Source organism: Mobula birostris, chromosome 9, assembly GCF_030028105.1.
Source record: "Mobula birostris isolate sMobBir1 chromosome 9, sMobBir1.hap1, whole genome shotgun sequence".
NCBI lineage: Eukaryota > Metazoa > Chordata > Chondrichthyes > Myliobatiformes > Myliobatidae > Mobula > Mobula birostris.
In genome coordinates, this window is record NC_092378.1 from 142,864,112 (window position 1) to 142,889,863 (window position 25,752).

The 25,752-nt window shown below is 40.0% G+C and overlaps 1 protein-coding gene across 4 annotated transcripts in view; it reads right to left on the minus strand.

Annotated features, from left to right (window-relative positions):
• Positions 1–25,752, minus strand: part of parn (poly(A)-specific ribonuclease (deadenylation nuclease)) — a 159,734-nt gene that overhangs the window by 113,862 nt on the left and 20,120 nt on the right. For all 4 annotated transcript variants that reach the window (XM_072269025.1, XM_072269022.1, XM_072269023.1 and 1 more), the window contains exons 8-18: positions 24,793–24,855; positions 22,211–22,249; positions 19,851–19,893; positions 18,221–18,301; positions 17,193–17,249; positions 10,411–10,488; positions 9,597–9,640; positions 9,371–9,413; positions 5,476–5,551; positions 3,988–4,098; positions 1,767–1,836 (exon numbers count right to left, since the gene is read on the minus strand). In XM_072269025.1, coding sequence (XP_072125126.1) covers positions 1,767–1,836; positions 3,988–4,098; positions 5,476–5,551; positions 9,371–9,413; positions 9,597–9,640; positions 10,411–10,488; positions 17,193–17,249; positions 18,221–18,301; positions 19,851–19,893; positions 22,211–22,249; positions 24,793–24,855 — 705 coding nt within the window. The remainder of the gene's footprint in view (positions 1–1,766; positions 1,837–3,987; positions 4,099–5,475; positions 5,552–9,370; positions 9,414–9,596; positions 9,641–10,410; positions 10,489–17,192; positions 17,250–18,220; positions 18,302–19,850; positions 19,894–22,210; positions 22,250–24,792; positions 24,856–25,752) is intronic.

Here is a 25,752-nt window from a genome sequence, read left to right on the forward strand (position 1 = left end):
TGACAATGTGGAGTTTGTGATGATTTGTCTGCAGATTTTAGAACTAACTTATTTGCACTGATTTTATTGAAGAAATTATTGATTCACTATGTTGAATTCCAAAGAAGCAAAGGACGTGAAGGGCAAAAGAACTGTTAGTTCATTATCCTTAGAATAGCTTCAGGTTTACTTCCACTTAAAAATTCAAGTGTGCACACGTTGCTGTCGCTGGGCAAAAAATTGCACAGCACAAGTTTTTTTTGCACACACTGGTCATTACAAATTGTTCCTAAGTTCATTCATTCTCTTGAATCCACAACTAATTTTTCTTACTCCAAGCCATCTAAAGTCATCCCACACTCACAACACGCTGGAGGAACTCAGCAGGTTGGGCAGCATCCATGGAAAAGATCGGTCGACGTTTCAGGCCGGAATCCTTCATCAGGACTGTAGGGGGAAGGAGCAGAGGCCCTATTAAGAAGGTGGGGGGAGGGTGGGAAGGAGAAGGCTGGTAGGTTCCAGGTGAAAAACCAGTAAGGGGAAAGATAAAGGGGTGGGGGAAGGGAGGCAGGGAGGGGATAGGTAGGAAAGATGAAGAAAGAATAGGGGAAAACACAATGGGCAGTAGAAGGAGGTGGAACTATGAGGGAGGTGATAGGCAGCTGGGGGAGGGGGCAGAGTGATATAGGGATAGAGGAAGGGAGGGGGAAGGAATTACCGGAATTCTATGTTCATACCAAGGGGCTGGAGACTACCTAGACGGTATATGAGGTGTTGCTCCTCCAGCCTGAGTTTAGCCTCATCATGGCAGTACAGGAGGCCAGTACAGGAGGCCATGTATGGACATATCTGAATGGGAGTGGGAAGCAGAGTTGAAGTGGGTGGCTACTAGGAGATCCTGTTTGTTTTGGCGGACGGAACGGAGGTGCTCGAGCACACCCACTTCAACTCTGCTTCCCACTCCCATTCTACTACCCATTGTGTTTTCCCCCATTCCATCTTCACCTTTCCTGCCTATCACCTCCCTGCCTCCAATCCCCCACCCTTTATCTTTCCCTTTACTGGTTTTTCACCTGGAACCTACCAGCCTTCTCCTTCCCACCCTCCCCCCACCTTCTTTATAGGGCCTCTGCCCCTTCCCTCTTCAGTCCTGACAAAGGGTTCCAGCCCGAAATGTCGACTGATCGTTTCCACGGATGCTGCCCGACCTGCTGAGTTCCTCCAGCGTGTTGTGAGTGTTGCTTTGACCCCAGCATCCCCAGATTATTTTGTGTTTAAAGTCATCCCAACAATTAAGATAACTTTCAAGATATGTTTCACTATTTTCCCCACCATAGATACATCAATGACACAGGAGTCGCATTGTAAAAGATCCAGCTGCATCCTGATTGAAGTACTGACAATGTCCCAAACAAAATTGTTGCCTGGTCCACAGGTGATTCAGATATAGTTAATCACATGTACATCGAATCCTACAGTAAAATGTGTCGCTTGCGCAAACAACCCAAGGGTGTGCTGGGTGGAGGTGAAGGCAGCCTGCAAGTTCAGCACACATGCTGGTACCAACATAGTATGGCCACCACGCTCATCAGGCGACCACAGAAATACAAGAAAACAGAACAGAACACGTGACAAAGCAACAACAGCAAAACATATGCAGTTCTCCCTCTCACACACATACACAATCCTCTAAACTCAGGACAGGCTCCAGCAAACCTGTGGAGCTAGCTGTTAACTGAATACACTGAGTGCTGAAACAGGTACAGATTGATAACAAGGATACTTACTTGTTAATAAAAGGTTCAACCAGTTTGGATTTTGCCGGAACAAAAGCTTTAGGAGGGCTGAGAAATGAACCTAGTGAAAAGGAATAAAAGTGTCTTTAAAGAGTATACCCACTGAATTGCACCATGATACTGATCCATATTAAACATATTAAATGTGCAAGTTAAGAGAACTAAAATTGCCAATGTAAATAAATGGATTACTGAGTCACAGGCAGCTTCATGACTAATAAACATTCATTTCCTCTCAGTTGAGGCTGCTCCAATGAAACAATTTAAAGTAAAATACAAATCTGGTAATGGGCAACTTCCTGTAATATGGTACAATTCTTCCCCATATATTCACTTCCTTTTTAAGTTTGACACGGCTGCAGAGGTCACAGATTGCAGGAAATTAGCTCAACTGATAACTCAACTGTTTAGGGTTCCAATAATCTCAGAAGTATTTGCATGTACTTTCTAAGCTATAAATTACATCAGAGCCCAGTGCTTAATGTGCATTCTCTCTTCACGTGCTTTTTAATAAATTTACAACTAAATTCACTTCGTAAGGGTTTAAGTCAATTTAAAACAGAGCATAAAAATAAAGACAACCATAAGAGCAGAATTAGGCCATTCAGCCCATCAAGTCTGCCTTCTGATTTATTATCTTTCTCATTTTCCGGCCTTCTCCCCATCACCTTTTACACGCTAATCAAGAATCTATCAACATCCGCCTTAAATATCCCCAAAAAATGGCTTCCACAACTATCCGTGGCAATGAATTCCACAGATCAAATAACATTAACTTACTATAACAATGACTACTGGATGTAGTCAATTGCAACTTTACTACAGTGGTATTTCAAGTGGAATCTAAATATATTGTCACTGTTAGAATGGATTTCTTTTTGGGTAGATGATTTGTTTACATTTAAATGACTTTGGCCACCAGACTTCTATTTTAACTGTTTGACAAAGGACTGTGGATTGAGTCCACCACAATGGGCTTCCTAAAAGGTGTAAATACCAGATGCTTCTGGTGCCTGATGCTGTAGTTTTGAAGACAGTCTTATCTATACATCATAATTATTAATTGTCTTCTATGTTAGCACGTAAAATGCCAAATAAGTGTATTGTGGATTGAACTAAACGTTGTGGATACCAACACAGACATGTTGGCGTCAGAAGGAAAGGATAAAATCCGAAGGTGTGATGTTTGTATGTAACTTCAAAAGGAAGCATTGTCCATAACTTTTTAAGTAGCGATTGCCTGTGTGTTTAGCATATAAATATCGAGCCCACATTTTAGCTAGCAGACCTTTCTACGGAAAGCGTCTCCGTCCGTAAGATGCCTGCTGTACCTTGTTGTGTCGAGTAAAGAAGCTGCTTTGTATCTACCAGTGACTCTGTCTCTCCGGTAATTTCATCCACGCTACAACAATCATAATTAGTCAAGGAGATTAACTGCTAAACAGCATTAATGTAAAATGAAAGTTTAAATTAGTGAGTTAACTATAGATATCACCACATCAACACTCAGAACAATAAGATTCAACTCCACTACTTATGATGGAGAGGTTCAAAGTAGAAAGTAAACTTATTATTGAAGTACAGTACTGTGCAAAAGTCTTATACACACACACCCACCCACCCCCCTCTATGGTGCCCACAACTTTGCACAGTACTGCAGTAATTTTATATATTGCACTGTACTACTGTTGTAAAAAAGAAAAAAAAATTCATGACACTGAGTGATGATAAACCCGATTCTGATATGAGTCTTTATTGTGGACTGAGAGTGGGAAGGGAGCGAGGAGAGGAGAATCATGGTTGGGAAAAGGGGAAGGAAGAGGAGAGGGAGCAGAAAGCACCAGAGAGGCGTTCTATAATGATCATTAAGCCAATTGTTTGGAATCAAATAACCTTGTCTGGTGTCTTGGGGCTGGGTGTGCCTGCACCCACACTACCCCTGCCTCGGCACTCCTTCTCTGCCACCTGTCCCACACCCCTCCCACGCCACTCCACCCTCACCATTCCCAACACGCTTTGCTCCTGCCAGATTTACAAACTCTCTTCACTTTGCTGTACCATAAGACCATTGAAGAGTTAATTTTCAAATCACTTTCACTTAACAAATCAAAAACTTCAAAACAAAAAATAATCAGCAAGGAAAAAAATGCTCTGGAGCTGAAATTTTCAATAAGCTATATTCAATAATCAGACAGCCTGCCCATATCCGTACCTAAATGATTGGCCATGGAGATGAAACACAAGCCAGTTATATATGCATCGTAACCTGCTTCGTGCAGCTGTTCTGAAGCGGTGTTGTAGCTTGGAAATCCCTCCACACTTTCTGCAAGGGAAAAAAAATCAAACTTAGATCTCATGGTCAATATGAACTGGAAAACAGTTCCTGAAAATAAGACTTTGCAAATGAAATGCTAATTTGTTTTATACGCAGGTTTTGAATTAGAAACTTTTACTCAACATTTTCTGTGCAGACAGAACCAATTTTTTAAAAATTCAGTGAAAGAATGTGGACATTACCAGTTGGACCAGTATTTGCTGCCCATCCTTTAATTTTCCAAGAATGGAGTGACTTGCCAACTTCAGGACACAAGTTTAGAGTTAATTAGATTGTTGTGGGTCAGGAAATAAACAAAGTCAAAATGGGCAAGCATGGCACAATTCCATCTCCCAACTGTAAGAGTCAAGCTTTGGTTTTTGAACAGCAGTGATATGATTGCACAATTCTGTCCACACTTCTTATTGCCTCAGTAAAGCAGCCAGTATAATCAAAAACCCCACCCATCCCAAGTGTTCTCTCTCCTCCCCTCTCCCATTGGGCAGAAGATACAAAAAGCACGTACCACCGGGTTCAAAAACAGCTTTACTCAATGTTAATCAGACTCCTGAGTGGACCTCGTTTGATAAAATAGACTCTTGACCTTACAATCTACCTCATCATAACTTACTTACTGCCCTTTATGCCACAGGCATTTTGGGCAGCAGTAAAGGGCTTCCATCTCTGTCTGTCCTTGGTCAGTCAGATATAGAAGGATTCTTCACTGCTGTTTCCATCAGTTTTGTTTTACCAGTTAAGTTAGGGCTGTTATCCCCGAGCTGAACCCATGACTGGTGGACCAGCCTGAGTCTAGCCTCTCTCCTTTGACCTGTTTGGCATGGGTGACCTAACAAGAACCAAAGCATAAAGCCCTGACTCCAGTCAACATACATTTCTGGGTCATTGAGGCCTACGAGCCTCCAAACCACAGCAAGATTGTGGTCCTCTTGGAGGACCTCAAGAAGCAAACTACATTTCCCCCCTGCCCCCAAAACAAAGACTATATTCTGTAAGACCACAAGACATAGGAGTAAAATTTGGCCATTCCGCCTATCAGTCTGTTCTGCTATTCCACCTTGGCTGATTTTCAACTTTCTCAATTCCATTCTCCTGCCTTCTCCCAGTAACCTTTGACACCCTTAGGAAGGGTTGAGAGGGATGATGAATCAACAGTGATGGAATGGCAGAGCAGAAGAGTCTTGGCCCAAAATATTGGCTGTTTATTCCTCTCTGTAGATGTTGCCAGGTCTGTTGAGATTCTCCAGCATTCCGTATGTTACACTATATTCCAATTCCTTAAAGTATAAAGTATTAAGATCTTTTGTTTAAAGAACTGGTCTAGAATCAGAAGGGTAACTTTGTGAATACCAAAGAGAGTACACTCACCAACTTTTGGAGGTCTAAAGGGCGCGTCTTTTAACCGTTTCTCCAATTCTGCAAGAGGCGTATTCATAATCAGTTCCTACAAGAAGTAAAAAAACACACCATAATAAAGAAGAAAAACCTAGAAATAAAATAAGATACTGGATATACTCAGCCAGCTAATGGATGAGGAGGGAAGCACAGTCAACATCTAAAGTTGATGAAAAGTCATCAACCTGAAACATCGATTTCTCTCGCTGCAGATCCTGCTTGAGCAGGACAGTCATTTTATGGTTTTACTCAAAAATGTACCTTAATCTTGAAAATAAAACTTATAGTTCTCTCAAATTATAACCACCTCCTTGAGGTTCTTTCCCGGGTCTTCAACGCTACAGGAAAAATTCTTAATTTCTATAGTACTAGAGCAGGTGTTGCTAACCTTTTTTTTTTTTAAAATGCCATGGACCCTTAAGGTTGATTTATACTTCTATGTCAAATCGATGCTGTAGGTACGGCGTCGCCACGAAACCTACGCAGAGCCTACGCGGATCCCTACGTCGTAGCCTGACGCACACCTCTCCCAAAATGTAGTAACTACGCGTCCCGGCAACACAGACCGCAACAACTGTGATTGGTCCGCTTGGTAGCATCGCATTTCCTCCTACACTGCAATAGCTTCCCATTGGGCAACTGAAGGTCAGGGAAGGAATTTGGCTGCAATGCTTTCCATAAAGCTTTACAGACCTCCAAAATTATGGAGGACAAATTTCGCTTTTACAAAAAAAGAAGCTCACTTTAAACTTGTTTACCCTGAGAAAGACTACCATGACCATGAAGCCTTGCGCGGGCAGGTGTGTGCGCATGCGCGACCTGCCCGAATTGCAGAGCGACACAGACACACCAACGCACAAGTATAAATGCTCACAACGCACGTAGGCCACTTGTGTAGGTTACAGCGTCGATTTGACGCAGAAGTATAAATCAGCCTTTACCGTTAACCGCAAGGTCTGTGGATCCCAGGTTAGGAGCCCTAGGTACTGGAGCAATGACAATCAAGTTCTATTCTGTTCTAATTGTTCCCTGCAGGAGGGAGCACATGGAGAGCATGCATTAGATTAACCCACAGTATTTAAACACAACATGTGGCCTCAACCTCAGTAATGTTGATAGACCAAGTAACAGCAGAAGGGAAGAGAAACACCTATAGGTTGGAGACACTTCCACTGCACCTACTTGGTTGACATATATGGCTGATGAATGAGAGGAATTATTTAACCCTGGGTTCCAAGAATGACAACAAGGATTCACCTGCATTACATAAAAGCTGTGCCTGTGCACACACAATTAGGATCAGCTGTTCAAAAGACAAAGCGAATCTCAAGTGCGAGGACACAAGCCAGTTCAGCGTATTGAACAGCAAGCAGCATTTATGGAAGTGAGGCAGGTTAACTATTGTTCACCATTCATCTCAACTGGGAAAATTAATTCCCAAGTAATTAAATTTAGTTCAAAGTAAATGTATTATCAAGGTACATGTATGTCACCATATATTACTGAGATTCATTTCCTTGCATGCATTCACAGTAGACACACAATAGAATTAATGAAAACCACACACAAAGTCGGAGAACCAATATACAAAAGACAACAAATCATACAAATACAAAAAGAAAAAACAAAATAATAATAAGTAATAAATAATATTGAGAATACAAGTAGTAGAGCCCTCAGTAAAGCAGCCAGCAACATCAAAGACCTCATCCATCCCAGACATTCACTCTTCTCCCTTCTCCCATCGGACAAAAGATACAAACGCTTGAAAGCATGTATCTTGAGGCTCAAGAACAAATTCTATCCCACTGCTGTAAAACTGTCCTCAAGTACAATAAGCCAGACCTCACATTCTACCTCGTTAAGACCTTGCATTTTATTGTCCACCTACACTGCATTGTCTGTTTACCTGCACTGCACAGGCAGAGCAGGCTTGATGACCAAATGACTCAATTCTGCCCTTTTGTAGCTGTTACACTTCAATCTGCATTCTTCTGTTGTTTTGCCTTGTACAACCTCAATGCAATTGTCTGGTAAGTATGAACAATACGCAAGACAAGCTTTTGACTGATTTCCTAAAGGTTAATGTGCAGGTTGAATCAGTGGTCAGGAAGGCAAATGAAATGTTCATTTCAAGAGGGCTAGATACAAAAGCAAGGATGAAGCGTCATAAGGCATTGGTCTGACTGCACTTGGAGGACTGTGAGCAGGTTTGGGCCTCTCATCTAAGAAAAGATGTGTTGACATTGGAGAGGGTCCAGAGGAGGTTCACAGGAATGAAGGGTTAACATCTGAGGAGCATTTGAGGGTTCTAGGCCTGTACTCGCCAGAGTTTAAAGAAATGAGAGTTGATATCATTGAAACCTATCACATTAAATGATCTAGATAGAGTGGATATGGACAGAATGTTTCCCCACTGTGGGGGAGTCTACTACCAGAGGGCACAGCCTCAGGAAAAAGGGACATACACCGAGAACAGAGATGAGGAAAAAATTCTTTTGAGAGGGTGAATCTGTGGAATTCATTGCCACAGAGAGCTGTGCAGGCCAAGTCATTGGGTATTTTCAAGGCGGGGATTGATAGGTTCTTGATTAATCAGGATGTCAGAGGTAATGGGGAGAAGGCAGGAAAATGGGGTTGAGAGGGATAGCTCAGCCATGATGGAATAGCTGAGCAGACTCGAAGGGTCGAACAACCCAATTTTGCTAAGTCTTATGGTTTTATGTATCGTGGTACATGTGATAATAATAAACTAATTCCATTTCCAAATATATTGGATAAAACGATATGTTCTGGTGATAGTCTTTGGAACCTCCAAGTGTTTCTGATTTAAGTTACATTTGTAACAAACCTACATTTAGAAGCTTAAAACAGTGGTCACATTCTTGAGGTGATACACGATTCCTCCACCCCCAAATAGGAAATCTGTACTGCTCACTACATACAAGGCAAGATAGTGCAAAATGTTGTTGCCTTTCCCAATGTCAAAACTCCATCTAGTGACTAAACTGAGAAATAAGTGTAAAAAAATGAAATTAAGTTCAGAACAGATGCAAGTGGGTGTTTAGCAAAACCATTACACCACACAACACTGAAGCACTGGCGTGATCAACTATTTTCCTAAACACATTTTGTTTGTATAGTAAAACTACAAAAGGCTAATTTCTGAAGCAAATTTATAAACGAAGAGATAATTTGAAGTTCAAAAGTAAACTTATTATCCAAGTGGATACACCATCTACAACTTTGAAATTCATCTTCTTGCAGACACCCACCAAAGAAACCACAAAAAACATACACAAAAACATCTAATTTGCAAAAGATAACAAATTACTCAAATAATTTTAAAAAATTAAACAAATAATACATAGAACTTGAACAGTGGAGTCCCTTAAAGTGAGTCTACAGGCTGTGGAGTCACTTCAGCGCCGAGACATTGATCTTCACAATCACATGGCTTTGAGATTACAAGATACTTGCATGCCAAATATTAAACCTTTGAAATTAAATTTTAAAAAGCAAACATTATGACTATTTCAAAGATTAACTGCAAAATGTGATTTTTAAGTTTAGAGCATCTCTGCTGACAGTCTGAACTAAAGATAACAACGAGGACGTGATGTGACAGAATGCTTATTGCATCAATTTACTTGCTCACTTCAACATAACCCTGGAAACACGGCCCAACTGCATATCTGGCTTGGCCCAGTTCCAGGCTGGCAGAGGCACCAGAGTAATTCAATAGCACTGACCACATGGGCTTACGTTAGTGGTAGGATGACTAATACCAATAAAAATGGTCTCAGAGTACTTCACCTTTGTCGTTTAAAGAATGGCAAGTATACTTAATAAAATATAACCAATTTACCTTAAAAGGATGCGTGCTTGCCATGAGTTTTGTATCCAGAAGCCTTGGTGCAAAAAAGACATATTACAATGTCAAAAATCAAAGCAAGAAACATCTTACAATCAACAATTACAATGATAATTTCGCAAAAATATCAATAACTTTTCAGCTCTGGACAATCCACATTTCCTCAAGTCACCTGACTGCCTCAATATCACAATTCCCTCCACAGAAGGATGAAACGCACCTGGGAAATACACTCGTTGTTACTTCTTTAAATTCATTTAGCTCCTACATTGGGAAAAACAGAAACATAAAAGTCAGAACAATTGAAGCTTTAAATGTTTCTCTCATTTATATTCTGAGAAGTTGATCAATGTGTATGGCATATTGTGTGCTAGACAATACAGCTTCTTTGCAGATAAACTTGGGCTCTGTCTCTTACATGTTTTCTATAGTGAGGGAGTCTAGGACCAGAGGGCACATCCTCAGAATAGGAGATCACTTTAGAACAGAGATGAGGAGGAATTTCTTTAGCCAGAGAGTTGGAAATCTATGGAGTTCATTGCCATAAACAGCTGTGAAGGCCAAGTTATCGGATATAGTTAAAGGAGAGGTTGATAGGCTTTTGATTGTAAGAGTGTCAAAAGTTACAGGAAGAAAGCAAAAGAATGAGGTCGAAAGGGATAATAAATCAGCTATGATGGAATGGCGGAGCAGATTCAATGGGCTGAATGGCCTAATTCTGCTGCTATGTTTTGTGGCCTTGCCATAAAGAGCTGCTGTAATCCTGAGAAGGTCTCTCGATGGGAAAGGGATTGAGAGATTACCAAGGCCACAGCATTACTCTGCAAGGTTTTCTCCTCAGCAACAGTCTTGAGCAACACAGATCATCTTCCTGAAGAGACAGCAGGCAGCTGTTCACATTCATCAAAGAGAAAGAATTCATAGCACTGAACTAATTATGAATATTCTTATGACAACCACTCAAAATATTACACAAATAATAACCAAGAGCCATTCCAAAATGAAAGGTCACTTTAAAAAGGATCAATACTTACGTCGGGCAACGGGCAGAAGAACTGGTGAATTGTATGCATGACATCCAGTAGCATGTTGTGTCCTACAACCAATTTCCCCTAGGAAAAAAAATACTACTGCTTTGAAACAATTTCTTATCTTTACCTTCTCCAAAAACAATAGTCATAACTGCAATCCATATAATACCTTCCATCTACTAGGCTCTTCCCACAGCACATTAAGCCTTTGTTCCTCACCTCTGAAGAACATAACACCTAGTCATTTAAAGAGGAGTTTGCAGGAGCTACTAAAATTATTGTGCAAAGGGCCTCAGAGTTCTTCACTTCTTTAATAGAAATGCTGTTTACACAGTATAGCTGTGCCAATGCTCTGAATCAAGAAGTATCTCCTACTTTTGCCAATACATCTGCACTCTTAAAAAGATCTTTCCATCCTTACAACAATCTCTTTGACCTTCTGCCGCCTGGAGGTACCCCAGCACAAGAACCAGAACTGTCAGGGTGTTTAACAGCTACTTCCCCCAGGCTGTTTGACTTAACACTCTGCTGTCACCCAGCACACATCTACACCCTGTCTGAATCCATCACCCCCTCCCCAACTCAGACACACTGTCATCCTGCACTGGTCACTTCTCATCTTTTATTGTTGCTGTTTCACACATTTATACCACTGCTTGTTTTATTACAATAGTGCCAGTGACATTATACAGTCCTACATAAACATGCACCTCCTCACTTTATTTCAACCCGTCAATCTTTAGGCCTTGTCACTCAGGGACTGGTGCTAATTTTATTTTGTGACTGTAAATGCTGTGTTTTGCACAATTGGCCGCAGAGAAACAATGTTTCACTTAGCTGTATACAAGTATGGTTGAATGGACTTGGACTTGAAAAGCTCATAGACATTAGCCTTCATGAGGTAGGGGTGAAGTCCTGCAAATGGAATTGCTGAGAACAACTGCCAACTAACTCAAAAATTACCGATCAACTGCAATGAGTAAAAACTACTTGGATCCTCAGAGATAAAACAAATAAAATTATGGAGGAGCAATGCTTTATATTTCATCTGGGTAACCTCCAACTTAATGGCATGAATATTGATTTCATTCCGGTAAACAATTTCCACACCGGCCCCCATTCCCTACTCTGACCTTTTATTTCTTCTCACCTGCCAATTACTTCCCCCAGGGTTCCCTCCTCCATCCCTTTCTCCTATGGTCCACACTCCTCTCCTATTAGATTCCTTCTTCTCCAGCCATTGACCATTCCTGCCCACCTGGCTTCACCTATCACCTTCCTCTCCCCCTCCCCCCACCTTTTTATTCTGGCATCTTCCCCCTTCCTTTTTCAATCCTGACGAAGGGTCTCTGCCCGAAATGCCAACTGTTTTTTCTCTACCAGAGATGCTGCCTGACCTGCTAAGTTCCTCCAGCAATTCGTGTGTTGCTTAGGATTTGGCATTTTTGTTTCAGAATTTAACACCAGTAAATGATTTACCCTCCCACAGCCTCCACCCTCTGAAAGATGCCCCAGAATAAAAATCGTTCATCTCATGGTCCTTCAAGGCTTCTCTATTTTAGTTTTAAGCTCACTACTACGTACAAATTAGTTGGCATTAGACGTGTTCATTCATTCACTCGCACTCTTAGAGCAGCAAACAGAAAGCTAACAACTGATTAGCCCCCAATCCTTGCCTGTAGGAAAACCCAGTGGAGGTAACTGAACAAGAGACACTTCTAGACTGTTTAACATCAAGTTTCATTCAGTTACCCTCAACAGTTCTCCATGCTGGCTTCCATGTTACAAAAGCAATTAAAAATCTGAGTGAGATTCAAGAATTTTTAATTATAACCTCCCAATTCCTCTATTAGGATTGATGACTACAGGCTCTACTAAACAGAATGCAAAGAGTTGAGCTTTTAAGATAAAGAAAGGAATTCAAGCACAAAACAATCTTTTAAAGTCCAAGATCCCACGTGCAAAATAGGGTAAACAGTAAAAATGCCCAAACTTCAAGACAAAGGGAAACCGGAGAGCTTTCTAATTCTAGACACCCTCCCCACACTCCCAAGAATGAATGGCAAGAAACATTAGAGATAGTCGAAAGAGCCAACAGAAAACTAATGACCGATATCAAGCATTCAACCTGCAGGAAAGAAGTTGAGATAAATTGAAGAAAGGAAAAAGTATTAGATCAAGTAATTACAAGCCAGTTTGATAACAGCAGCAGCAAACTGTTGAGAAAAAAAAATTGAGGGACAGTACAAATTAGGACTGAGGAACTTAGACCTTTCAATAGTGGTGAAGGAAGGCAGTGGCCAAGTAACTCAAATTATTTTTTTTGAGGAGGATACTGCATTCACTGTAGTGAGTGTGAATTTGACAAAGTCCTTCATGACAGATTGACAAAGGGCCCCTACGGAAAGTGGCGATTTCATTAAACATTGGCTCAAATGTCAAAAGCAACCTGGGGTTACTCAAAGGCTCAAGGCAGATGAGCATTTGAGTGACCAAAGGTAAAATGTAGCGAACCTCAATTCTGGAATAGTGAAATAAAATAGCCCTCAGGAAACAACACACATAAAAGTTGCTGGTGAATGCAGCAGGCCAGGCAGCATCTCTAGGAAGAGGTGCAGTCGACGTTTCAGGCCGAGACCCTTCGTCAGGACTCAGAAGTAGCTTTGGTGGGCCAGAGCTGGCATTGTACATAGGAAGTTTAAATGCCAGCAAAAGGGTGCAGAGGTGGTATAAAAGGCAAGAGTTACATGGTGAGATTTCTTTCCCCAGACTAGAGCACATAGAAAGGAGAAAAAACAAAGGTAATCAAAATTATGAAGGCTTTTGGAGGTCCTTTCAGTAACAGAAGTTTTACATCTAAACTAGAAATTATTTAAGATATGACCATCTTAAACATACTACCCAGAGGCAGAGGTATATTGGTATAGAAACCTGAAAGAGTGCAATAGACAGTTTGCACAGGAACTTTTAAGAGGTCACCAAGAAAGTTTCAGGTGAGAACTAGTTAGCATTATTAACGTAACACACACAAAATGCTAAGGAGCATCTATGGAAAGAAATAGAGTTGTCATTTCAGGCCAGACCTTTCCCCAGGACTGGAAACGGAGGGGAAAGAAGCCAGATTTAGAAGGTGAGGGGAGAGGAGTACAAGGTAGAAGGTGTTAGGTGATGTCAAGTGGTTGGGGGAGGGCTTTGAAATTAAAAGCTGGGAGATCTGACAGGAGAGGAGAGCGGACTGTGGCAGAAAGAGAAGGGGCGGGGGCACCAGAGGGAGGTGATAGGCAGGTGAGAAGAAGAGAAGAGCCACGAAGGGAGCCAGAATAAGGAATGGAAAAAGAGAAAAGGGGGAGAAGGTGAGAAATTACCAGAAGTTAGAAAATAGATGTTCATGCAGATTAAAGCAGAAATTAAAGACTGAATGGTCATTCCATGCCCAATAACCTTTGAGATAAACGTTCTCAGGCACAAGCAAGGCCTAGAGACAAATGATGGGTATTTATGTACTTTGCCTGCACCTGAAATGTAGAATTACAAATCAGAGAAGGAAAAAGGACTGAAAAAAAGCAGCTGATATTTTCTAACAATTTGATAATCTGATAATCCATCCTCAAAATCTGAAATCAGAAATATTAGATGTTCTCTCCAAATTAAACTGACAATAAAACTGTGCATCAGAATGTGCAGATAGTAAACTGATATGGTATAACAGTTGGCAGCTCAAGGGACCAACATACAACGACCATTGTGGGAGATTTCACTGGCAGCAGTTGGACAGGATTTGGGTTAGAGCCACGGATGTTAAACTAAGCTCAATGCCGCTGAACAGCTAATCTCATTCCTGTACCAAATGTCCACTGGAACAAGACATTAATTAAGAACATTTTGAATCAGAAATCGCTTTGTGGCAATTTCCAACAGAATTTAGCTTTCCATGTCAAACATGGGTCATTTGACCACTTAACCTTGCTTGCCCTTCCACTATAACCAAAGCAAGAACTATGCAGAAGAAATGTCACTAACCATTGTAGCAATGAAACTATAAACAGGAATCTATAAATTGGATCTCAGTCAACAGTACTGACTCTAGCAAATTTCTACAGATGTACTGGGGAGAGTATTCTAACTGGATACATCACTGTCTGGTATGGTGGGGGAGCACTGCACAGGATAGGAAAAAGCTGAAAAGGGTTGCAAAGTCAGCCAGTTCCACCATGGGCACTAGCCTCCCCAGCATCAAAGACATCTTCAAAAGGCGATGCCTCAAAAAGGTAACATCCACTATAAAGGAACCCCATCACCTAGGACAAAGCCTCTTCTCATTAATACCAGAGAGGAGGTGCTTGTGTGGCCGTTATACGATGCTTGGAGTGAACAGTTTTTAAAACCGCATCATTTGGCATGTGTGTGTGCTCAAAATGCAGTGATTTTTGTCACTGATAGCCAAGGAATAAGTAGTAGGACAACTCAGAACTGTTTTGCTCACCACAGTTTTAAGTATTCAGGTTAGGAGATACCAGAAACGGTTGGGAGTGAAAATTGAAACGATTTCACTACTTCATCAATTTTGGAACTGTGAGGAATTTGAAGGTATCAACAATAATCCCGAATGCTACAAAGAAAATGAATTGGAGGATCCAATCGTCAAAAGCATTGTATGAAGGCAGTCCATTACCTGCATAAGGTGTCTGTACTGATACTGTTCATTTATAGTGAATCAAAAGAACGCAGCAGTGTACAATAAATTAATTTTTGCATCCTTAATTAGGAACTAATACAATTTATAATACTATAGTAACATTAATAGTGTTCTAATGTCTTCTGTATTTCATTTAAATACACAATTTGCTCTCAGTTTGTCTTATTTTTAGTATCTTCTGAACTATTTTCATGAAACTTTGTTGAATTGGGGCAGCTACTGAATAGGGCCAAAATGTACCTGTCCCAGTGATAACTGGAATCCACTTTATTTTTGCTATAATTTATAAATTTACGTATTACACTGTACTGCTGCCTCAAAACGACAAACTTCATGACATATGCCAGAGATATTAAACCTGGTTCTGAGTATTTCTTTCCGAGAGCTCAAATTCTAGATGCTGCTGCTTTGCCATCTGTTTCATAGATGTTTTGTGCTCAGACTATGCTGAAAACCTGGCAAGAAATGTTGCAATGCCACTTACATACACTGCAAACAAGACTCCTAAATATTCGCAATCTTGCAATAATTTTTCAGCCACTGCGTCAATATCATCTATTCAAAACCAGAAGTGCCCTTATTTCAACTTTCACAAAGCACATCTTGCTTAATCACTCTCAAAACTAGATACCTTGATAAAAATGATTGCAACAATGCAGTAGGAGTGCAAAACCAAACCATGTGCAAAAAAAAAGAACAGCATCAAGTCAAAATACCACAATGCTATTTACAAGAAAGCACATGCACATACACTCAGTAGCCACTTTGTTAAGTACATCTGCATATTAATGCAAATATCCAATCAGCCAATCATGTAGCAGCAACTCAATGTATAAAAGCATGCAGACATGGTTTAGAGGTTCAGTTGCTGGTCAGACTAAACATCAGAATGGAAAAGAAATGTGATCTAAGTGACTTTGATTGTGGAATGATGGGAGTTCCAGGTAGGGGGAATGAGTACCTCAGAAACTCCTGATCTCCTAGGATTTTCCACATACAGCACCCTCTACAGTAGGGTTCTTAAGCTGGGGTCCACAGACCCCATAAAAAAGGTTGGAAATTCCTGCTCTGGAGTTTAGAGAATGGTGCAAAAAAAAACATACAGTGGGCAGCAATCTCTGGGCAAATACATCGTTTTAATGAGAGAGATCAAAGGAGAATGGTCAGAGTGGTTCAACCTAACAGGAAGGCAACAGTAACTCAAATAACCACGTGTTACAACAGTGGTGTGCAGAAGAGCATCTCTAAATGGACAATACACCAAACCTTGAAGTGGATGAGCTACGGCAGCAGAAAATCACACCGGGTTCCACCCCTGTACCTAACATAGTGGCCAGTGAGTGTATACAAAACTCGATGTGGAATACCAGCTTTCCTACAAGTGCAGAGAAAAGCACAGCAACACAGAAATGAAGCAGGATCTCGAGTCCAGATTGTTCAAGTCAAGTCAAGTCACTTTTTATTGTCATTTCAACCATAACTGCTGGTACAGAACATAGTAAAGATGAGACAATGTTTTCCAGGACCATGGTGCTACATGAACCAATACAAAAACTATACTGAACTATGTAAGAAAAAACACAAAAACTACGCTAGACTGCAGACCTATCCAGGACTGCATAAAGTGCACAAAACAGTGCAGGCACTACAATAAATAATAATAAACAACACAGTCGGCACAGTACAGGTCATATCATGGAGTCTCTTCCCCAGCTCCACTTCTATGAGGTCACCTCATTTCTCAACTTCACTGAACATAGGCCCACCCTACTCAATATCCTTCCACAGAATGACTACTTACCGCAAGAGTTAATGCAATGAACCTGAATTGGACCTCCAAGCTGAGGAGCTCCTTCCCAAGTTTCATCAAAACCTATGCAACATCTTACTCGTGTACTCCAAAGTACTTAAAATAAAGGTGTCTTCCAAACACATCTCAATATTAACATGCTTACTGTGATCTGGAATCATCATGAAGTACAGTAGACCCAAAGGAAAAGATAAGTTACCATTTTAAAGAAACAAATAAATGAGATGAATCATAAAATACTCAGTAAATTACCTTTCAATTGTTTTAGAAAAGACTCACCGATTTTGAAATGGCGTATATTACTTTGGAAAATCCCACCGCATCATTCATTTCTTCCTGCAAATAAGACAGCTGGTTACTATACAGCCATTCCAGTAATAATCAGCACCATTACAGCCATTTAGTTTTTAATTACTCTTTCTGGAGAGCTCTGTGTAGCTTAATTTCTCTACATGTATTAGTCATCCATCTGTATTATCAGCTCATCTTATTTCTTCCCCCAAGCCCCCACCATTTTTTCGTTCTGAGTACGCAGCAAATGCCCAGGCCTGACTTGCTGGGCCGGTCCCCCTACTCTGCATTTCACATCTCCTGCATTCTTTTGTCTGTAGTTTATCTTCTAACTGCCCTCGTTCACCCACTGACCAGATAGCCTTCTTACACCTTATCCCCATCCATTAGACATCTCCCTCCCCATAACTTTACATGTTTCTTTTGTCCCCTCCTAAGTTCTTTTCAGGGTTCTCCAACCTGAAACAACTATTTCTTTTCCCATAGATGCTGCCCAGCCTGCTGGGTATTTCTAGTAGTCTGTTTTAGTTGTACTTCACAAGATCTTGCATTACATTAGTGTTGTAAATACTCCTTGGTATCATTGGTAAAACGTAAAAAGTCAAATCAACTGGCAAGCTTCTGAACAGAGAGGTCCTTGAAATGTAAGTTTTAACAATAAAGTGTGCAATTTTAATGCTTAAAGTAGTAAAGCTACTTCAAAAATGTATATCCAACAAAATAAACTTTGCTATTGCATATATGAGATTTGAAATCCAATAGCTGAAATACTCGGCACGATTCCCATCCCCTACAGCATTTTTAGAAACCAGAATCAGATGTTCTTTCATTCCTTCTTTTAATTAAAAGGTGACTTAAATTAAATTCTTATCCAAAGCACCCAAGACAAGCAGAACATTTTCCAATACCTGCATGACAGCCACAGCTCTTCAAACAAGTTCAGCATTTCCAAATTCAGCATCAAATTTTAAGAGGAAACATGCCAAATCATTAGAAAGTGATGAACAAACACACACCTGCTCTTTTGCTCTTTTCTGTTCTTCTCTCTTTCTTCGTTCCTCCTCATCCAGCTTACTGACCACAATATATCTCTCTTTCTGCAAGGCAAAGTGTTTAAAACATTAAGTTTAATTGCTTATTGATATGCATTTCTCCTTAAAATTAAAATAAAACACACCTACTTTCCCAAAGCATCTGAACACATGGGGAGGGAAAAAAATTCCTGGATCTCACTGATACCCATCGAATATTGAAAGGCCTAAATGGACTGAATGAGGAGAGGATGTTTCCTATAGTGAGAATATCTAGGACAGAAGGACGCAGCCTCAGAATAGTGACGCCCATTCAGAACAGGAATGAGTTGATAAGTTCTTGCTTTGTCAGGGCATCAAAGGTTACATGGAGGAGACAGGATGGGGCGAGAGGTATAATAAATCAACAATGATGAATGGCAGAGCAGACTTGACAGGCCAAATGTCCTAATTCTGCTATGGCTTGTGGTAGAGGAACAAAATTCCGTCTTAGGGAAATGTAAAGAAGAAATAGTTTTGAATGTTTTGCTGGAAAGGGTGCTAGCACAGATTTAACCAGGCATCATTTAAAACACTTGGCTCCAAATTTAAATATCTGACAACATTCTCAAATCCCTTCTTCAGCCTTTTCAGTGCTACCATTTGGTTCCTGGCAACTACGACTTTTCACACGTCTGTGACCTAACTAGATTTATTTTCCTTAATACAGTTGTAATATTAACTCTACTCTAGTATTTCTTGCTCCGCAAATAAGGCACACATTGAATATTGGATATTAAAGGCCCAGACAGAGTGGATGTGGAGAGGATGTTTCCTATAGTGGGGGAGTCTAGGTCCAGAGGGCACAGCTACAGAATAGAAGGATGTTCCTTCAGAACAGAGATGAAGAGTAATTTCTTTAGCCAGAGAGTGGTGAATCTGTGGAATTTATTGCCACAGATGGCTGTGGAGGCCAACTCATTGGATATATTTAAAGCGAAGTTTGATTAGTAAGGACAGCTAAGGTTACAGGAAGAAGGCAGGAGAATGGGGTTGAGAGTAATTTTTTAAAAAAAGCCATAATGGAAAGGCAGAACAGACACAATGGGCTGAATGCCCTAATTTGCACCTATGTCTTTTGTTGTGGATGCATCATTGATCAACTCGTTCTGTATCTCCAGAGACTTATGGACCCATTCTCTACATTTTCCTCTATAATTCTCAGTATTTTATCGTTTAGGCATGTTCTGCTTGGTGTGAGGTCTTTTTAATGAATCTGGGAAGATTTTTCCACTTATACTTTGAGCAGATCACTGCCTGAATAGCTTTGATACATCTTTCTGCTAACAAGTGTTGAGTAGCCATACCGCTTCTGAAATGATTTCTTAGTAAAGTGTTGTTCAAGGAGGACAAAGAGCATAAAGCTGTTGATAAATATATCTCAGTGTTTGAGAGGGCAATTCAAAACAAGGGTAAATTATTAGAACATTTACAGTTAATAAACTTCTCCTTCAGTGATTATACATCAACTCCATTTACTATCCATTAAAATTCTAACAAAATCTCGTCGTTTACGTATTTTTCCTCAGGCAACATTAACATTCCAGCTACGTTTATTTGACATTTAATTTATTACCTTTTCATTCTCCAAAGTTTCAACATGAGCCCCTTTTGGAAACCTAAAGCAAGAGAGAAAAGGAAAAAATATTGTTTGAGGGGATTCCAACAAACCCCTGAAAACTTCACATTGTTGCTGCTCCAAAGTGTTCTGCAAAGATTCCAAAATCTAAATAAGCTTCCTATTATCTTCCAAATAATTAAAAGATATTTCTGAAATCTTACAACTTCTGCTCAATTACTGCACCTCCATTTAGAGTGCTCAAATTCATGATCATTTATAAGGTAATTTCAAAAGTACTATATACTCAGTGAAATGACTATAACCCAAAGTATAGTTTTCTCTTATTTCAGCTATTGGAGTGTCACATTTATTTTCATCCACCTCAACATGCTCTTAAGAAAATGCTGGTATACTCCAGCTGAAAATGGATGTCAGGGCAGAAGATTGGGGATCTTCGTTATAGGAAGGAAATAACTGTCCACTTGATTCCTTTAGCTACAGATAATCACACACACACACACTTCAGCCTTGCTTTTTTTCCCCCATTCTTGTGCACTGGCTATCTTGCTTGAGGATGGCGATGTTTAGAGCCCTTCACTTGCCATGAGCTGCTCAACTGCACACAATTGTGGATTTTTTTTCTTTTTATTTAGAGAAACAGCGTAGAACAGGCTCAACTAGCTGTGCCGCTCAGCAACCCATCTATTTAACACAACCCTAAACACTGAACAATTTACAATGACCAACTAACCTATTAACCAGCATATCTTTGGACTGTGGGAGAAAACTAGAGCACCTAGAGGAAATCTACATGGTCACGGGGAGAATATCAAACTCCTTACAGACGGCACTGAACCCTGATGCCCTGGGGTGTAATAGCATCGCACTAACCACTACACTGCTGTGGCTCAGTTTAGATCTGATCCATTGGTATTGGACCACTCATCTCTGGCCAAGTGTGTTGCTTCTTTTTGAGTACACACCTACCCAGTGTTAGAATTTCAACAATTTGGCACCCAATTTTATTTTCAGTATAACTGGTGATGCAGCTACAATCTGTGACCTTGTATCCTCACAGTATATCTCTACAGTATTTTTCCATCAATATGGCAAGATATTTTGAAGAATGGCAGCAATTAAAATTGGTTGAACTGTGATAGGCATCTACTGGACTAAACAATGGAATACATATTCCAAATCTTCACATGTCATCGGATGTTATTAAGGATATTTTGCAAGAGCAGCTGACTTACAAGTCTTTACAATGCCTCAATTGCATGTCTGGGTTGGCTATGTAATCTATTGCAATTAATGGTTTTAAAAAAAAAGACTCAAATGCATGCAAGTACTACATCAGGCAATTTCAGACAGATACTGAGAGTCAATCACATTGTACAGGTCAGGTTTTATGCACATGCCAAGTTTGATAAGGCCATTTGATTTCCTTCTATAAATGACATCAGTGAACCACATTGGCTTCAAAACAGTATGATCATTGTTTGATTATTTTTATAATTTTTATTTCTGATGTACTTAACTAAATTTAAATTTCCAGCTATCATTTTTACCACAGGTTACTCATTTTATTAGGTACACCTGTACACCTGCTTGTTAATGCAAACATCTAATCAGCCAATCTTGCAGCAGCTACTCATTGTATAAAAGCGTGCAGACATGGTCAAGAGGTTCAGTTGCTGTTCAGACCAAACATCAGAATGGGGAAGAAATGTGATCTAAGCGACTTTGACCATGAAATGATTGTCAGAGGCAGATGGGGTGACTTGAGTATCTCAAAAACTGCTGATCTTTGGGATTTTCACACACAACAGTCTCCAGAGTTTACAGAAAATGATGTGAAAAACAAAAAAAAACTCCAGTGAGCGGCTGTTCTGTGGGCGAAAAGCCCTTGTTAATGAAGGGGCCGGAGCAGAATAATTAAGATTGGTTCCAACTGACAGGAAGACAACAATCAAATAACAACGCGTTACAGTACTGGTGCGCAGAAGGACATCTCAAAAAGCAAAACATGGGCTCCAATCCTGTAACTAATAAAGTGACTACTGAGTTTATATTGTTGTAATTACAAAACCCTTAGTACAACCATTACAGGACAAAATGGTGAAGAATCTTTACTGAGCAAGTTCCATGTTCATGGGAGATTTATTAAACAAAAGATTTCAACTCAATGAATGCCTTAAGCAACTTTTAATAATTCTGAATAAAAACTTATTTCACTATTCAGTCAAGACAATAGGAAAATAGATCAGATTTTATTACTTCCACATTTCAACATTATATATTCAATATGTTCTATTAAAAAAAACAAAAATTCTGCACAACACTTCAGTACCCTGTACCTTGATACCAGGACTTACTTCCAGTTCAAAGTCTGATAAATGAGCTTTCTCTGGAACCTTTGAAAAGAAAACATCTTTTTTTAAAATTTAACAATAAACTAAAGTTCAAAGTAATATTTATTATCAGAGCACATACATGTCACCACGTACAACCCTGAGATTCCTTTTCAGCAGGCATACTTAGCCAATCTATAGAACAGTAACTGTAAACATCAACTACAAACGGTAAACAAATTCTGCAAATGTAGAGCTAAATAAATAGCAATAAATAATGAGCATGAAATAAATGAGTGTAGTTATCCACTTCTGTTCAAGAGCCTGATGCTTATGGGGTGATAACTGTATTTGAACCTAGTGGTGCAAGTCCTGAGGCACTTGTATCTTCTACCGGATGGCAATAGCGAGAAAAATACACACTTACCACAGATATAGATGGCAAAACAAACTTAAAATAAGAAGTTAGATACATTTCACATTATTCACCCATTTGATTTTCATACTTAACATGTGCATCAGTAACTTAACACTGCATATGTATGGATTGGGGTGGGTGGGAAGAGCAAGAAGTCAAGTTTATTGACATTTAACTATACATGTATATAATGCACATAACCATATAACGTATATAGAAATGAGACAACGTTCCCCCAACCCAGGGTATAAAGCAGTTAGTACACGATAACTTATGAAAGTAAGGATTAAATCTACAGGTTAATCACTCATAATTAACAACCTAAAATACATTAATATTAAATATTGTAAGGTACGGAACAGGTCAACCAGTGACACTTTGAATACGATGTGAGAGGGAGTTCAGAAGCCTAATGGCCTGGAGGAAGAAACTGTTTCCCATACTAACCGTTCGTGTTTTTATGCATCGCAGTCTCCTGCCTGATGGTGGAATGTCAAAGAGGATACTGGATGGATGGGTGGGATCCTTAATAATACTAATGGTCCTGAGTATGCAGCGCTCCTGATAAATATACCCAATGAAAGGTAGGGAGAAAAAGTGTATTAAGCAAAATCTCTGACCCAAGCACATTTATTCAGTCCATGCCTCTGCCTGTTCTTTGAAACGATAATCCATATTGTTCTATTCTCCCCTTTGCCCATTATTCCCTTAGATTTTAGCCAATTCCCCTTTGGAATTGATCACTGAAATTCCTTTCTTTCATTGGCTTTTGTCTTCTAGATCTCCCTCTCACTGCTGCCAACAGAAGATGTACGGGTCATGGGTCCCATCACGTTGGCGGCTCGTGGCTGTGGTTTAATCCTTAATATCCTCAGTGCTGAACGCGCTTTATTATTTGCGTGATTTGATCGAGGTACTTCAACATGGAACTGGATCTGCGCTGAACTGACTGACTCCGTGAATGTAGCCACAGCCATCAGCTCCTGGACTGGCTTCACCTGCCTCGGTGGCCCGTAGCTGTGGAGTCATTTTTGGATACTCCACGGTTTGATGAATAATATTCTGTATTATTCGTTCGCGGTTTATTGTTTGCGGATCTTTTAGCGTGCATTTGACAGTCTTGTTTTCTGGGGTTTTTTTCTTTCAACTGGTCCTTTGTTTTGAGGCTGCCTTCAAAAAGAATCTCAAGGTTGCATATTGTATACTTAACATACTTTGATGATAAGTGTACTTTGAACTTTGATCATAACAGCCCTGTAATTGAAAACATTATGAGCTATGATAGCTTAGACCGTCTTTTTTTTTGAAAAAATGCACAAGATGTGATGTAGATTAGAGACCAGATTTTAATCTGGACCAAAGTGGATGTATAACACATGGTCTCCAAGCCACTTAAGAAAAATTGGGTGAAGGAAATGTCTGTGAGTCTGTGAACCCACTGGGGAAATCGGAGGCCCATGTCTGTGAGTCCCTGGGTCCACTGGAGACTGGAGGCCCAGAGGCAGCCTGTCCTGGGGTTGAAGGACTGTTGGTATGTGAGTGGGAGGGGAGAAAGGGGCTTATTTTTCTGTTATTATTTTGTTGCTGTTGTTGCTTGTTGATTGATTGCATACAATCAATGTATATAAGCTACGTAATGTATTTACACTATATTTTTTATTATTGTGTTCTTTATCATATTGTGCTATTTTCTGTGCTGCAGTGGATCCAGAGTAACAATTATTTAATTCTCCTTTACTCATGTATACTGGAAATTACATTAAACAAACTTGAATCATGTGTTGTTCTGCTGAAATCGTGGATATGCCGTTTTGGCGGCAGAATGTATGGCGACACTTACAGGCTGCTCCAGCACATCCCTTGAGTGTGTTGGTTGTGAATGCAAACAGCGTATTTCACCGTATGTTCCAATGCACACATGTGATAAATAAATTAATCAGAATCCCTACAATAATTGAGTTCCCATTTGAAAATGCATGTTGAATGTATAGATGAGGTTGAGCTGTGATTCCTCCACACGTACACAGGCTTATGGATGACTGCACATCAGTAAACACCATGGTGAATTAAACCACAACTGTTAACAATAAGTTGTAAATAATATAAAGCATTCTGCAGCTTCATACCAGACTCCAAAAGCCCATAAAGTAACCCATTTTTGTAAACTGTTGAATGCATTTCTACTTACCCGGTGCACGGTTCCAACTCTATACTACCTTTGTCATCTTTCAGTAGGTCTTCGACTTTCTCCCTGAAAACAATGACATTGCTCAGTTTTACGTTTCGATTCAGCAGAGCAAGGTGCTTGACCAAGTGTTTGAATGTCTAATAAACATACCACGTTGTTGCAAAGAAACACTTTCCAACCCAATCCATTTTACTTTCAAATGCTTTTCAAGAACAAACTTATTCCTTAGCAAGAGGACAACACAGACACTCAAAAAACAAATTATGTTCTGTGATTGGCGATTTGGGTGGGAGAAAATTTAATATTCTAACACATAAGCTGCTTGAACATTTCTAGCTTTTGGTTTCTTATTTTAAAATTGCCATCATTACCACTACCTCATTTTATTACTAAGAAGCTGAAAGTTGGGTTCCAAACTGTCACACAATTTTCCCTAAACGAAAATTCAAACCTCAAATTGGCAATAGAAACATTTTCAGTTTCTTTCACATCTAGGATTTGTACTCCAATTCTGTTTGCCTAAGGTGTGTTGAAGATTGCACAGAAGGTATAACTCCCCTAATCTGAGGAAAGACATCCTTGCCGTAGAGGGAGTACAAAGAAGGTTCACCAGATTGATTCCTGGGATGGCAGGACTTTCATATGATGAAAGACTGGATGAACTAAGCTTATACTCACTGGATGAACTAGGCTTATACTCGCTGGAATTTAGAAGATTGAGGAGGGATCTTATTGAAACGTATAAAATCCTAAAGGGATTGGACAGGCTAGATGCAGGAAGATTGTTGCCAATGTTGGGGAAGTCCAGAACGAGGGGTCACAGTTTGAGGATAAAGGGGAAGCCTTTTAGGACCGAGATGAGGAAAAACTTCTTTACACAGAGAGTGGTGAATCTGTGGAATTCTCTGCCACAGGAAACAGTTGAGGCCAGTTCATTGGCTATATTTAAGAGGGAGTTAG